At 44.2% G+C, this 16,944-nt stretch overlaps 1 protein-coding gene across 1 annotated transcript in view; it reads left to right on the top strand.

The window, feature by feature from the left end:
* The window catches only part of LOC135259000 (metabotropic glutamate receptor 8), a 161,138-nt gene that overhangs the window by 48,393 nt on the left and 95,801 nt on the right, over nucleotides 1-16,944 (top strand). The window contains exon 3 of the mRNA XM_064342799.1: nucleotides 13,105-13,321. Coding sequence (XP_064198869.1) covers nucleotides 13,105-13,321 — 217 coding nt within the window. The remainder of the gene's footprint in view (nucleotides 1-13,104; nucleotides 13,322-16,944) is intronic.

Here is a 16,944-nt window from a genome sequence, read left to right as displayed (position 1 = left end):
AGTGGCAGTTTCCAAAGGGGGGGGGGGAGGGGGTGATGGTGGTGGTGGTGGGTTAGAGGAAGGGGGGGGGGTGGTCTTGGGTTAGAGGAAGGGGCTGTCTTTAGCTTTGTGCAGTTTGTTGCATAGACATGATGCCAGTTGTGACAGATTTGAATTGACAGAAGAAAGAATGGTACAGCAGTTCACCAAGAAAAAGATCACTGAGACTGATAGAAGTAGAAGAAACAAGCTGTGATCAAACTATGTTTGATCTAAGACAAGGGCTGTCCTGATAGGGTGTCTGGCATTAAGGCAAAGTAAGATGTCTTGTAAGCCATTTGGTGTTGAGAAGATGAAAAAAGATCCATTAGTGGTGAATAAAGTGGGAAAATTCGCCTCAGCAAAGATAAAGCAAAGATAAGCTTTAGAGCTATTTGTCTATTTTTATCGATAACAAAATTAAGGTTGAAATGAAACAGCTGCAGCTGGTGCACAGTCTGTTGAGAAGAAGAAGGCCTCTGTGCTGGTCAGTGGTTGAATAAAACATATTTTTTATTCAAGTAAACAGGGGATTTTGACATTCATGTTGTTCAGCGAGACATATTTCACTGGAGAGCCTGGATTAACAGCTCCGGTCCTGTGGTTGCACAGAATATGTACCTAAGTGCCTAATTTTGTTGATTGTCTGAATTCAAACCATATAATATTTTCTATTCAATTCTGAAATTGCTCTCAAGCGAAACTTTGCTTGTTGAAATGTAGAAATGCAGTAGCTGTGATTGCTATATTGGGTGTTCACAGTGTTCCAGTCTTTCCCGAAGGGTACATTTTTAGTTTTTAGACCCCTCCTCCCCCACCCAAGACATTGTGAGAACCAGACTCTTCCTGCTGCCTTCCGGACTGTTCTAGAATACTTGAGAATTTCCTCTCTGCAATGTTCTAGAATCCATTAAGAACTATGCCGTGTGTCACAGAGGAGGGTTATGACAGGGTTATATAATCTTTAACCACAGCTATTCTCTAGGAGCCACGTGTCACTGAACTGCCCAGTCTTGCTTTCTCCAGGGAGCCAGAGTGAGGGCATGGAGATAGGCTTAAAGCCATGACACGTCCCCGGAGAGCACTTTGATAGATGACAGGTAGTGACTAACGGCATATTTCATTGTGAATGGGATCATAAACCTGTGCTATGAAGTGCCAATTAAATTATTTACTACTCTTCTTTTTTTTCGGGGAGGAGGGGGGGAGTTGCTCAGGAAAGGATTTCTTTTACTACCGCTGCTGCGCATATAGTTTGTTGTCTTATTAATCTAAAGTTAAGTTGAATTAAGTTTCCCCCTCCCTCTTGTTTATACAAATATAATTTGGAGCTAATGGAACGGGGTACGTGAGTCAAGCTAATCAAGGCTTTGTGCTCCTGCAGTTTAAACAAGTAGCCCTCTTAGGGGAGTGGTTTGATTGAGGGAATATATTTGAGGGAATATAAATGCTCCTATTGCTGCATTTAAAAGGGGGGAGAAAGGGACTCCCCAGAGGAGAGCTCCAATTAGTCACTGCTGGCTGCCTGCTAATTACTGCAACTAACAACTTTTGTGGCTCCGCCCCCGTACTGAGCCGCGTGAAAAATGACCTGCTATTGTAGCGGGGTGCTCTCTGTTCTTTTTAAAAGCAGCGGAGGGAAGAGCAGGTGCAGCACATCCAGCCAACCAGGGAAAAAAAAGAAATAAACATCCCTGTTCGGCGCTGACCTCACCAACCTCCCAGCGTAGACGTCTGACATTATATATATATATATTTCTTTGGGTTAGTGGACATTCCTCACCCTGGCCAGGTTGCACACATCACATTTGGACACATTTATATGGCTGGATATTTTGCAAGCAGGTCAGGTTTAACTGCCTCGTTTAAAGATCACAGTGGCAGGGCCCCAGCGCGTAGACTACCTGCTACTTCCTGATTACGAGCCAGCTTCCTGGTCGCAGGCCAACTTCCTGAACGGCTCTGCCACTGGACTGCTAATCCTGCCTTCCTACATTAAAGCAAAAAAGGCATGTTTATCATTTCTATACTTGTATCGCAATGACAATTATACAAAAAACCATGGGAGTCATGGTGATGACATCACACTGTCCTCTCAAGGGGAGGGGGTGGGTTGGGGGGGTGTAATTGCATGGGTGCAGCTGTGGCAGAAATACGCTGGGCACTAATGCCTGGATTTGACCCGTGGATCAAACAATGGTGTTTTGTGATGGGGCAATGACGACTGCGGGCTTGCCACAGACCAAAGGCTGGGAGTGGCGGTTTTGTAAACGTGCCGTACGAGCACTGTAATCTGGCACGACCGAGCCAGCGGGGCTCGCATCTCAGGGCTTGGCTCTGAGCCGCCATTTTGTCTGTCAGGCTTACTCACTGATGACACTGTCCTTCTGTGCAGAGATGAATGTGGGTCTGCCCATGCCTCCGCAGCCCTCTTTGTGTCACGTGCCATTGGCCCGCATTGTTCCACAAGCACTGGAGGCGGTTCAGATTGGGCGTGGAGCTCTATGTTGTGCCGACACCAGAGTGGGTCACATGGGCATAGTCCACCGCAGGGCCAGCGGGCCGTTTGCCCTGGGCTGGATTTCAGCAGGGCTTGCCCATTGTGTTTTCATTTCATCCCCTACGAAAAAAAAAAATCAAGTGTGAAATTTGTCTTTTACACATGTTAAAATCGCTGTTTCACATGTGGATTTAAGAAAAAAGAATGTAAAAGAATGTGAACTGGACACACTGCATATCAGCTGTGATTAGTGTTTTTCACATGAAAATTTCCATTTGCGAAAACAAAACGTGACATGACATCACGTGAAATTCCCCTTTTTCGCATGTGATTGACTTTTTTCAAATGTGAACTACAATTTTCACATTAAAACTAAACATGTCACTTGAAATGCTAGCCTAGGTTATCTTTCCCGCTCTCTTTCCAATCTTATAATTGGAATAATTTTTATAGTTCACTTGCCTACTATACACTTGTGTACTCTTCAAATGTTGGATGTTCACATGTGGTTTTTGAACACATGATTTTTTTCACACCGGATCTGGATCAGCAGTTGAGCACTGGCTGGCCCCCGAACCCACACATACAGAGGAAGTGAGTCACGTTGCAGCGCAATCACATCCTGCAGTTCCCATGAGCTTAAATGCTCATCCCGGGTGACTTGTTTTAACCATGAGCAAATTACACCTGTACCGGAGTGATAACTGACGAGGAAAAAAAAAACTCATTACGATTTTTTTTTTTGCTGAAAAACCATGGAGCCCTGTGCTGCCAGGATTTTGCATAATTTTTGGAAATTCACTCTGGATGGATGCTGGCTGGTGTCCCATGACAGGGTATGAAGTGTTCCAATGATAAGTTTTCCGCTGATTTCTGGCCCCGTCTGTTGATGTCACCACAATTTATCCAAACCATTTGACAATACAAAATGTTCTGAACACAAATTGCATTTCAGTTATATGAAGACAACACACAGACACCCACACAAACAAACAAACACACACACACACACACGCACACAGACAGACAGACAGTCACAGACAGACATAGACAGACACAAACAAACACACACACACACACGCACACAAATAGCAGAATTCCATCCAGAAGTCATGCAAAAATCTTTAAAAATTCTGAAAATTGTTAAGTAATGGGAATCTGAATAAAAGGTGTCAGGGCAGTAAAATGCTTCAATACAATGTATCATAATGCACTGGAATAATCCAGCAGCTATTCGCTGTCTGAAGCCCTGAACTTCAGCCTAGGTGCCGTGGCAGTCTCCTGTGTACGCATCATGCTACGCCCACCACTCCCATCATGTTCATTTTACCTCATTGATATGAAAGCCCTCGGCCCCTACTCGAAAATGGAAAATGACTCAGTCGTCCGCAAGGCGTTTTGCCGGACCTGGCATGTCTGTTGTCGATGGCATTTGTCATCTATTTCAGTCCCCCGCGGGAGAACGGCTGCCCTGGAACGCGGTCTAAACGCTCGCGACGTGCCCGACAGACTCACTCTCCTTCTGTGCCGCTTGCTTTGTTCAGACAGGTAGACGGCAACAAGAGAGGGTAACGGGTGGAGAAGGAGCCGTGGCAGGGATCGAACCCTTACCTGTGCGGAGGCACACGAGTATGGCAGACCTGCGGACATGCCCTGTCACAATTCACCTGATTTCAATTTTTTTTTTTTCAAATTGCAGGAAGCGTCTTTTCAAGTATTTATGTATGTGCATGCCTACATACATGCCCACATGTTTGCGTGCGTGTATATATGGGATTTGATGGGATATTTGTCTGGGCTTTGTCTTGGCTGTTCTACAATGCCAACCTTGTTGTTTTTAAACCATTACTTTGCAGTTTTTGCTCTATGCTTGGGGGGTCATTGTTGTGTTGAAACATAAATCTTAACCCTAAATGCCAATCTCTTGTGAAACTGGAACTGAAATGGATTCTCCTCAAGGAATCGCCTGTATTTGGCTCCATCCATCTTACCCTTGATTGAAACAAGCCTCCCACTGCCTCCTGTTGAAAGAAAACCCCACAGCATGATGCTGCCTCCACCATGCTGACCTGGATGATGGTTGGTGGAAAAACATAGCGCTTTGTTTTCAGGCTACAGAGGTCAACTTTAATTTCATCAGACCACAAAATAACCTTCCAGATGAAGGTCACATTGTTTCTGGCAAACACACACACAAGCATACAGTGCCGTGAAAAGGTATTTGCCCCCTGATTTTTTCTATTTATTGCATTTTTGTCACACTGAATGGTTTCAGATTTTTTGACAAAATATAATATTTGACAACAGGAACCTGAGTAAATACAAAACAGTGATACATTTAAAATTAGTATTTCATTTATTTACTATGAAGAAACAACCCCAAACACCTGTCCAACAGATCATATCATTCTTCAGGAGGCAGGTATGGATGTGTCAGTGGCTGCTATCGGCAGAAGACTTCATGAACAGAACTACAGAGGCTACACTGCAAGATACAAGCCGTTAGTTAGCTGCAAAACAGGTTACACTTTGCTAAAGGTACCTGAAAGAGCCCGTCGAGTTCTAGAAACAGGTCTTGTGGACAGAGGAGACCGAGAATCATCACTTGCATCACTTGAGTGATGGCAAGAGCAAAGTGTGGAGGCCAAAAGGAACTGCTGCCCAAAGCACCCCGCTTCCTCATTTATGAAACATGGTGTTCTGGATTGAGCGTGCGCGGCTGCCACAGGTACTGGCTCACTAGTCTTCACTGATGATGTAACTGCTGATAGCCACACAGCAGAATGAATTCTGAAGTGTAGAGAAGCATCTTTATCTGCTGAACCAAATGCCTCCAAACTCATTGGACAGTGCTTCATCCAAGGCAATGATCCCAAACATACTGCTGTGTCTGTGGAGTACAGAGCCAAATCATAAAAAAATATGTCTTTGTCCCAAACATTATCGAGCTCACTGTATACATATATTATTATTCTAGACCAGCAGCAGTAGGCAGTTCAAATTATTCTGGCACCTTAAGCTTTGCTTGTGCGAAATTCATAATATCCTTATTGCGCAGCTGTGTGTGACCACAGTTATATTTTCTGGTTTTGGCTATGACACATCGGGGAGCTTTTAGCTTTAGCAATTCATACAGGTAAATTTAATCTGACAACACTCCATATTACTTTAAGACAAGGCCTTGGGCCAAAGAGGCAAACAAGCTCCCCTCCTTAGAGCCTTTGTCCTTTTTTGACAAACCAAAACCAAAACAAACTAAGTCACTCCTCTGCAGGACTTTATTCATATTTAATATGAACTCAGCTCTTTATGGGGATAGATGTACTGAAGAAGGTGTTCTTTTTCAAACTTGTGATATTAAACCTTTGGCAGTTCAATCCGAACATCATAGAAAGGGGCACATGGGGAACAGCAGTGGGGTGCGTCTGAGGCTCAGCCCCCTTTTGAAAGGACCTCAGGAGGGAGGGACAGTGATGGGAGTCACAGTAGATCAGAAAGGGCCTGGTGTTGCGGGATCATCACTATGGGTACGAAGCCGTAATCGCTGCTCTCTTCCCCGCTGTACTTACTTCCTTACTTAATCCTCTTCGTTCCCCGTGGAACATAAGGCTGCGACTATCTGCTTCCATCTGGTCCTATCCTGTGCAGCATGTTGTGCCTCGCCCCAAGTCCCCGCTGTAAGTGTCACCTTTTTGGCATGAGCATCAGACTTCATTTAATCTTTCTTGTCAATTGACATTAGCTCATTTCCAAAAATGGCCACTTTCACATTAACCGAAATAAACACACATCCCACAAAGGACCAGGCACAAGAGCAGTGGTCCAACGAATACCCGCCATGCTGTATGCTCAATGTTGTATTGACGTCCTGTTTGTTGACCTATGTATAATTGTTCTCATTATGGAAACCTTAGAACTCGAGGAAATGTTCCATGATATGTTTAATGGACAATAACGATCTATTCCAGTATATTCTAAATATGTTGTATTTTGCGTGTCATTGTGGTTAGGGACCTGGATTACTTGCCACAAGTTTTGAATTTCGCAGCTTTAAATTTCAGCCTGGGCACTGCTGTTTCTCTGGGTATTGTAGTTTGTCTGAAATGCTTCAGTAAATATTTTCTTTATTGATACTGAGCAAGTGCACTTTTCCAGGGCAACACAAGTGCAAAGCTCAGGGACTTATTGCCAGAAATGTATCTCCAGAAAAAAACATTGAACTATTGTATGTTTTACAAACAAGAACAACCCTAATGAGCATTGAACTACAAATAACCATAGTCTTTGAAAACAAAAACGTCATACCTAATCAAGTGTTAGGGTTAGTATTAGGTTAAATTGTTAGAGGGTGTCGGGGTGGAGGGGCATTGGTGCAGTTATCTGCTGTTCTGACAGCCATGGAAAGCTCATTCCACCACCAAGGGGCCAGCAATTGTATCCATTTTGATGGATAGATCATTTTTACTTTAAATATCACATAATTAATATCATATGACGATCATTACCAAGTCTGGGAGGCACCTTTTACATACATGATGATGTGCATGCTTTGCAATCAGTGGTGTCAAAGTTGATGGAAACTGGAGTTGATTGATTTGAAGTTAGCCCTGTTTCTGGCTCTACTGAGACCCGAAAAGTCATGTAATATGCATGGGAAAGATGATAAATTATGTAATATGATGAATGTTTATGTAATTTGAATTCTAAAAACTTATTAAAATTAATACAAAAAGATAAACAGGATTCTAATAAGAAGAAAGCAGTTCTTCCTCCTTTAATGATGCCCTTGTGCCCCCCCTAATGGTTAATTCCGGTGTTTTTGTTCTCAGAGTCATTGTATTATTCATTTACTGTCTTAGTGTTAATGACACGACTAGATGAAGACTGCTGATTGATCCAGTGCCCGATAGAGTGTGAAAGGCTAATCAGAGGTTACCTTACTCGCTAGTAGGTGTTAGCTGAGGTGGCTACTAGGTATTAGCTGAGGTGGAACCCATCCAAGTTTGATTAAACTAATATGAAAGCATTAGTTTTTGGCTCTCGTTTCAAGAGCTTCAAAGCAGGTTTTCCCTGGGTGGTTGAAAAGGTATTTGCTAGGAAAACGAAAGTGTTTTTCAGAGTCTGCAGATGATCTACAAAGAGATGAGAAAAGAGTTAACAATCAGAGGTACTTATTACATCCTCTGTGAGGCAGTTTAAAGACAAGCAGATAGTTTCTTCTGCCAAGTAGGATCTGCTGCACTCATCAAACTTCCCATGTCTCCATGCAAATGTTGGCACAGAACCCACTGGCCTTTGCCTCTGAACCATGCCAAGTGGACACATCATGGACACGTGGACTCTGACAGAAGCAATCATCAGTAGATTGCAGCTTCAAATCCACGTGGTATGGACACAGGCAGATACATGACCTCTCCTGGTCCTCCACATGTGGCAGTTGAGGCATACTCTATTCTGGGCACAACGTATACATAACAGATATCTCCTTTGAGGTGGGTATTCTCCATATGTGTATTGGCCATTTTTAGCCATTTATCCCCAGCCTGTGGGAGACGCTTTTTTCATCATACTGGTAACATCTCCACGCTCAGAGAGAAAAAAGAAAATCTCCCAGAACAAGATGCGGGCCAAGCTTAACAGGATGAATTTGCACAGCGCAGTCCTGACCCGTGCAAATATTCACCAAACAAAAAAAAAAAGAACAAGGGAAAAAATGCTGGTGGCAAATTGTTCTCCTCACACGGGGCTCTTGAGCTTTACTTCTTTACTTAGCACACAGTGTGCAGACAATGCAACCGTCCATTTATGACTGTGGGAGCTGTGGGAGACCATACTGCGTACAGTACATGGTTTCTTTAGGAATACAATGGCTGCAGACAGCCATCTGATGTCAGTTGCTATGTGCTGTGTCTGAGGGAGGCTGAGTGAATATTATTCATACATGAATTGGGCATGAGTGACAGCACGGTCAGGCTGAGTGTTCTTCTGTGGTGTCTGCAAGCCAGGGAAGATGGATGCACTGAATGGAGCACTCACACGGTCACACAAAGTGAAAAAAAAAAAACACAGACACACATGAAGAAAGACGTCACTATGGAGAATGGAGATGGCGTGATCAAAGAGAGCTTTTTAGAGAGGGGGGTGGGGAAGGAGACAGAGAGAGAGAAGGGATGAAATATATCCAGAAACTGTCCAGTGTGATTGAAACAAACCGTCAAAACTGGCTTATGATCTTTTCTAAACTGTCCTAATCTCTTGTCTGATAATCATCATCACTGACCGTGGGAACATGCATGGTTTAATTTGACACGGGCGATGTGCGCACGGGCCCCCGCCCCTTTGCACGGGGTCAGTGTTTTTGCGCCATTTACTGCGACGCCCATGTCCTCCCCTTTCCTGTCAAAAGTGTTTCACAACCAGGGCCTGCTACGGGGTTAATTAGCATCGTCAGCCTGCCATCAATCACCGTAACGCGGCATCTCGGCGGCCGACAGCTCCATTAGCACGCAGCCCCCGTCGCGGGATCCACTCTCGTGAGGTACGCGGGGAAAGGTACGGACAGGGAATTATTCATTTGCGGGGGTGACACTGATCGAGAGATTTAAATAAACTCCTGCGCTAAGGCTTTCCTCCGGGCTCCCGGGTTTGCGTGAAGAGTCGCTCTCCTGCGGCGTGCTAAATACTTTATGATTCCCGGCGGTTACTGGAGGGCGGGGCGGCGCGGCGCGCGTGCATCTGGCGCGTTCGAATGGCGTCGAAAGTCACATTTCAAACCTGCCCCAAAGTCCCGCCCCTCCCCTCTCCTTCTCTCCCCCTCTCCCTCGTCTCCTCTCCACCTCTCCGCCTCTCCCTCACCGCACTCCATCTCCCCATCTCTTGTTTTTCCAAAGTGGAGACATCTGGAACTTCACAGTAGCAGCAGCAGATTTAGTGCATGATTTATCACTTGAGGTCTAAAATAAATAAATTGTACTGCAGTTACACACTGTATCATACATGTATGTACACATTTACATATTATGTGTACAATATAATCCATGCATGGATATTGAGTGTACACACAAAAAAATGATTCATTCACAATCTGAGAGGAGTTTGTGATAGGAAGCTGTAAATACATTTACAAAACGACTATAAGACATGGTCTGGCCTAGATGAACCTAGGCTGCGCTGTCACAGTGATGTTTGGACACATTTAATTGGAACAACATTGTACTTATGGATGGCCAATATTTGACAAAGTGTTTTGGCTAGACATATATAATATGATGTGGTTACCCAGTAGTTATGAGATTATGAGATAATGTCTTTCTTGTGAAAAACTTATCACTTAATGAAATGATCATGTAATGACATAATTTTGCATAACTTAAAACATAGTCATTTAATAATGTGTAACTCTGCTATCATGTAGTAATATAACTTGTTTTTGTATGGGGCAGCCTACGTCATGAAGTTAATTCATGAAAGACCATTTTCAGTTTACGTCAAATCAGTCCTGCACTTAAATCATTTTGTCCCAAATGCAACCTGCCAATTATGTCCATAAAATAAAAATATTAAAAAGTGTTTGAGAATACAGTAATTATTCTTGTTTCAAGTTTAGAAAGATTAATATGTAAAATATGCATATGCAAAAGAGTGAGAGAATAATTGTGTGTATGATTAATTATGTGCTGTAGTTTAATGTGCAAGAACCTAGACTAGGCCACAAAAATGTAGAATATCTGTGATGAAGAAAACAGTAAGGAAACATGCAGTGGGAACATCTGGATGTGTGGGTGTGTATGTCTTGGGAATTGCTTACTGCATCATGAGATTAGGCTAGGCTAGTGTTCACTGGTCATCTTAATGGATGCCATAGAACCCCTCTCTCCTTTTCTACATTGATCCTCATGGTATTAAATGGGTCGTTATCCACCACAGGGAGGACATAAAACTACACCTTGGAACACAATTCCTCTTATTTCCATTAATTCTTATGGGAGAGAATTCCCCTCCATGCGTTGTTTCGTGCAACATCGTCGTTTTCTTGGAAAGTAACTGTGATGTATGGTGAGGATCCCCGTATACTTCAGCTGTATCTGCTGTTCACAGGAAATGACCAGTAAAAAAAAATAGGGTGGAATCAAATACATGCTGGGCCCTGGTTTGATTCTCGTGACATATTAATCAAGACCTGTGTAATTTTGAGTGTTCTTGGACTTTTGTAATTCCGCCAGGGAGGAATTGAAGAAATGTGTTTGAATGTAGAAATGAATCTGAAACAGGGGGTGATTAGATACATATGGATAGGAATGTAGTATACATAGTTCCATGGTGTTTGACAAAGCCCAGAGGCTTGCATTTGTTTCTTGTACTCATTAAGAGCTTTCTTTGTGAAAGCCCTCCACATATCCTGTTGTTGTAGAAGTAATTTATTATGGTTGATTTCGATACTTGGTGAACTCAAGATTCAAATAACTGCAGTTCTCGAACTGTGATTCTTTGATTCTTCTTTGCCTCCCTCGTGGTCTTCCCCAAGACAGTTCCTTGAGACTGAGATGAATGTAAATAACTTGAAACAAATCACTTTGCAAACATAGAAAACACAGGTAAACCTTCACCAGTAAACTCTGTATGATAAAAGAAAGATCCTCATGGAATCAATGTGGAATCAAAGCTACAGTCTGTTCATTCTTCTTCTTTCTTTAATATATTCCTTATACTTGCATTCTCTATTGTTTCATTCAGGCAGATGAATCTGGTATTCAATATTACAAAAGTGTGAAAAATTAATCTTTTAAACAGTTCCTGCTGTCCTGTTTATTAGTTCATCAAGCTTAGGGCTTATAGCTCTTCCATGCTTGGGAAGGATGGCAAAAAATTCACAGAGCTTATTCTCCATGCTCAAAAGTGATATTTTACAATCAGAATTTATTTGATAGTCTGCTGCAAAGATGTGGAAGTTCTCCCTGTTATTATTTATCCTGACCTGCGTCTATTTTTGGTTTCCCTACCTTGCACTTTCAGCCGGCTTCATCCCTCTTTTCAAGGAAGGAAACTTTATGAAAGTTTCCCTCGGCGTTATGGTAATACCTTTTCAGGAGGATGCGATTCCACGTTCCCGCAGAAGGCACGTTCGAAAATTGTACGTCTGAGAATGAAATAATGCAGTCCATCCCGCCGCTCGAAGCGGAATGTAATTTGGCTGTCGTATGCCGAGTGTCTGCGGCAGTTAACGTGCCCTACCTTCGTGTGACCCTCGCAAAAAAAAAACAAAAAACAGTTACAGTTCAGAGAGGTTCCCTCTGGAACCCCCCCCATGCCCCCCTCCCCCCCTCGTTTCACATACTGAGGAGAATTGAGTGCATAGTTATTTTCCTCTTCAGCAGATCTGTCGTGGTTTTAGCAGCGTTGGAAGGAAACAAACACGCAAAAAGAAAGGAAAAGAGCAACAAACGATTGTGTTGTGTTCCAGCCCGCAGGAGCATTTGTGTTTACAGGTGTGTAATTTATGGGCGGCCTCAGCCTCGCTGTGATCAGCCACGGTCGCCAGACCCACGAGTGACATTTGTATCCCTGGCAGGTCTCGTGTGCGTCTGGGTCAGAATACCAATACGGCGGCGGGGTTACCTCAGTGGAAATGCAGGCCCCTTGCTCCAATGAAATCAATCTGTCAGTCAGTTGTTCCCCCTCCCCCATTCCATCCTATCCTATCTGCCCCCCCCCCCGCCCCCTGCCAGCTGAATTTGTCCAGCTGCCATCCAGGCTCTCTTCATCCCTGTCTGCCAGTCCTATTTGTAACACTCCAAGAGCCCTAGCAGTGCTGTAAATAAGTTCTTACATCCAGCTGACTGGTCCCCAATGCGTCAGGACTTACGTCCTACGACAGTCAAAAGAGAATAGGAAACAATAGGCCCTGTAGAGATTGTACACCCAGCATGCAATCCCCAGAAATCCCCAGGCAATTAAAGATATACGTGGGGTATCAATGATGTTGTACCTCAAAAGCAGTACCCCTCAAAGACCTAAAAGCTGGATTTTTGGTACTGTTCCCACTTCTGTGCAGGACTGTGCGGTAGATTGAAGCGGAACACCCACCCACACTGCAGTACTGCAGACTGCCAGTCCATGAACCAAGTAAATATAATAGTAAACATGCGAACAGATGATAAAGAAGCATATTTTGTGGACCTGATTAAGGTGAACCCCTGTATGACCAAGCAAAATGCAAAGAATATTCAAACAGAACCACAAGTCTTACTGTTTGAGACTGATTTGGTAAGAGAATGACTTTAAATGATCAATAATCATATTTGTTTATTTCTACTATTCATAAATGAAGGGAAGCAACCATGAAACTTCAAAGAAATCAATCCTAATGTTCTGCAGTGTTTATTCAGTTAATTTCTCAGTGGGATGACCGGTCAGTTGTGTGGGAAGACATAAAATGGCGATCCTGAATGTTATTCAAATGCTAATTTCTCCTGACTGGAAACTGGAAATGTACCACGTATTCATTAGCCAGGATGTTGCGATGGAGCCTCAAAGCCTTAATATGACCCCTTTTTTCTGTTTCCTGTCTTGTTCCATTGTCTCCATAGATACCTCAGATTAGCTATGCCTCCACAGCGCCGGAACTGAGTGACAACACCCGCTACGACTTCTTCTCCCGCGTGGTGCCGCCGGACTCCTACCAGGCCCAGGCCATGCTGGACATCGTCACGGCGATGGGCTGGAACTACGTCTCCACACTGGCCTCGGAGGGGAACTACGGCGAGAGCGGCGTGGAGGCCTTCGTCCAGATCTCCCGGGAGATCGGTACGTACTGCATGCTGCAGTCCTACTGTCTCAGTGCTTTCCTTGGATGTTATAATTCTGTGTACCACTGCATTGTCCAGAGAGTAACAGGCTCACTGTGGACAGACAAGTGAAGCTGTTTTGGTAAATCCAGCAAGCCAATGAGGTCTTAATCAAGGGCAAAAGAAAACAGCACTCAAATCCCTTGAATCGTTTTGAAATGTCTTTTCGATACGCGTGCTGACACCGCTCTTTTAGGGAAAGGAGGACAGTTGTGTTTCGTCTTTTTTGACAGCTCAGTGTCAGCTGTCCGGTCAGTAGAGGTAGCGCAGTAAATGCCGTGATGTTATGTCTTGGCATGTCTCAAACCATGATGTCCGCGACGGTCTTTACACAGACAGGGCTCACAGCCTGTGGTCTGAGACAATAAGACAGGAGTCAAGAGTCAACAAACTCCCGCTCTTTTGTTGTATGTCTCCGGTCAGGATTATTTCCCCTGCTGAAATTTTCTGCCCTTAGTGTTGCTTTAGCACGTGTTAATGGTCATTAACATTTCATCAAAGGCATTCTTGAAGTTATATATCATTACTTGAATCAAACCAGAGATTTTATCTCCTAACTGTTAATCTTTAAAGTGTTGTTGGAATCATAGGTGGATGAGAAGGGGGAGGGGGTCTGTTGGGGGGGGGGGGGGGATTTGCAGAATGCAAAATGAAGACCATGATCAAATCACAGGATATCATAAGAGTGATCTGTCTCTTCTTCGCCACAAGTGCGGCTGCTTTTTCAAAGGGAGTCTCCAGATCAATCCCAGCACTAAATTGATTGAATCTTCATTGGGGCCTGTGGCACATTCACCGTGCTAATATGGAGCTACCGATTCAATTACGCTTTATAATTACAGAATTAAAATTCATAAGCTGTAACGTGTATACGCGGTGGAGATTAGCGCTGCTCCTGCCGCTGCCCCCGGGGGGCGATACATGCCGGATCATGTTAGACACCTCAACCCCCCCTCCCTCGTGTGTGTGGTCACATGATGCGGAGAGGGGATGAGGTATCTGTCTGTCTCTATCAGAATGGCGGCTGTTCTTGATGGACACGGTTTCGCTTTGCATAAATGAGAGAGTGAGGAAAACAGAGATAGAGACAGTGAGTATCAGAAAGTGTCAGTCAGAGTGAGACAGTAACACAGAAAGATGATCCGCGGTAAAAGGTAGAGACGGAGAAGCATTGTGCGTAATCTTGGGTGACCATATATTGCATTTCTTATATTGCAAGTGGACAGGGGTGGGCGGGCGTTATAAGCATAGTACTAGGCTTTTTGTTTGTGCAAGTATGTCTACGGGACAAGCAAATACTAATCAGACATTTTTAGAAAATAAAAATCCCACCTAGATGAATATTTTTGATCGCAAAAAGAAGAAATGTCTGGGAAAACGAGACACTGCACTGAACTTCATCAATGACACACTCTTCCCAAAATTCAATAAGTTCCATACACTACAAAACAGGAGACCTAGCGACGACTGGAAACGTTCATCTCTTCCTGATGAAAACCAGTGACTGGTTCCTTGTAGGTAGCAATGGGGTCTTTATGTGGTTGCAAACTGAGGAATTATGGTTGGACTATGGCCATTAGGTTATCATTATAGCCACTATGATAGTCAGCTAAGATGTATTCAGCCTCACTGTAATTATCTTAAAAGCCAAGATGATTAGAGTGTTTAGTCTGTGTGTACCGTATGATAATTGCTTTAAATGAAATACTTTAATGTTTTTATAATGCATTGCATGTCAACAAAGAAAGGGGGACAGAGAGAGTGAGGGCAATAGAGAGAGCAAATGGTAGGGAGAGAGAGAGAGAATCAGTGGGAACGAGAGAGAAATAGGCTGTTTGAAACCAGGGAGGCAGGAGGGGGGAAAAAAACTACAGATCTAGCTGGTCTGTGACCATCCCCTTGTCATCACAGAAACTGATTGGAGAGATTTTTCTCTGTTGAGCGTCCCTCTAGAGAAGGCTGACAGCTTGCATCTTGCAGCCCGTGGCGTAAGGAGGGGGGGGCAGGGGGGGGATAAAACGATGGTAACAAAGGATTTAAAAGACGTCCAATTAGTGACTAAACTAACACCGTATAACATGTAAATGAAAAAGTCAATAAGCGTGCAACAATGAGGCCTTTGTTTTGCTCTCTTCTAAATTGAAGCAACAATAACAATCTCATTTCACTCTTCGCTTCCCCCTGGAAGTAATTGATCAGCTTTCGCATGCAAATTGACCTTTGACTGACGGGCTGTAAACTGTAAAGCATTTAATTAATTTGATATCTATTTAACTTTTATCTCGGGTGCCGAAAAACAAAAGAGCTTTCGAACAATAAATAGCAGAAAGTTAATTATAAGCCTGAATAAACAAGGAGCAGGAGAGGTCCTCTAAGAAAATCCTTACAGCGCTGCGCGTGATTGGTGAGCGGGAATGCGTGGCGAGTTGTCGAGAGGTGACCCTCTCCGTGCCTCCGTCACAGCAACGCAGTGCTCACACGATGACCTCGTTCGAACGCCACAACCTGTAATTGCCACGCAAATGGGATCAGTGAGAGTAATTATGAAAAACATCCGCTGATGAGCGGCGACGAGAAGCGTGAGCGGGGGCCGCGGCTTCTCCGCCAACGCTGCGCGTTACCGCCACGGAGGAACGGGTGCTGCGTCTCGCGACGGACGGCCGCACCGTTTTTATTAAAATGGAGTCCCGAGTCTCTCCTCTCCCTAGCCCTGCGTTTCGTTAGCGAAGCCGATGGCGCGTCTTCGTTTCCCCGGCGGACGAAGCGGACGGACCCTGCTCTCTGATTTGTGGGTGGGGTCATTCCAGCCTCCATTCCTGCCGGTGAAACTTTTGAGCCGGTTGGTTTCTTTTGGTGGCGGAATAAAGGAAGATCAAGCTTGTTCCTTCAGAGATAGCCGACACCGCCGAGGGCCTCCCTCCCTTCTGTGTAACAGCGAGGAGGAGAAGAAGCAGAAAAAAAAATAGCAAGAATAAAGAGCTCCAGCTCTTTTCATCCGCACACAGAGCTGGCTGTGCGGGGGGAAAAGGCTGATGTTTTCTTAGCAGCGGGGCCTCCACAATGCTGTACACTGTGTTCCCCGGTCATGGAGAAGCCAATAGCTGGTGTTACAACCCCCAGCTGGAAGACCGGCAGAATTGTCACCTTAAAGAATTACCGTGACAACCTGCTGTCGAAAAAAAGGTGGCGGGGCAGGACACAGGGGCCATCATCATTGCAGAGACCTGCCGCGTGCTCTTTCTTCAGCATCCATCCTGCCTTGTGGTTATAATTGTGATGTTTCCGTTGTTTATTTTCAGGTCAGGTGACATTTGCAGTGAGTTATATTTATCATCCAGTTTTGCATTTAATCTGTTCGCATGCCGCTGGGTTTGTAGTAAAGCATTCAGGGAAGTACCTTGCTTTTGTGGCACAACAGCATGGCCACGTGGGCCTTGGAACAGAACCTGCAACCATCTGGTCACAGTCCAGCAACACAATGACTGTGATTGATGAATTTGAAATTCCCCTTTTAAATTTTTCCTTTTTGTGAAAAAAAAAAAAGTCTAGTTGTGATTGTAGGCATGTCCCAATAGTACAGCA

The sequence above is a fragment of the Anguilla rostrata genome, chromosome 7 (assembly GCF_018555375.3).
Source record: "Anguilla rostrata isolate EN2019 chromosome 7, ASM1855537v3, whole genome shotgun sequence".
Lineage (NCBI taxonomy): Eukaryota > Metazoa > Chordata > Actinopteri > Anguilliformes > Anguillidae > Anguilla > Anguilla rostrata.
The sequence above is the reverse complement of the archived record's forward strand: the minus strand, read 5'-3'. Positions and strand labels throughout refer to the sequence as shown.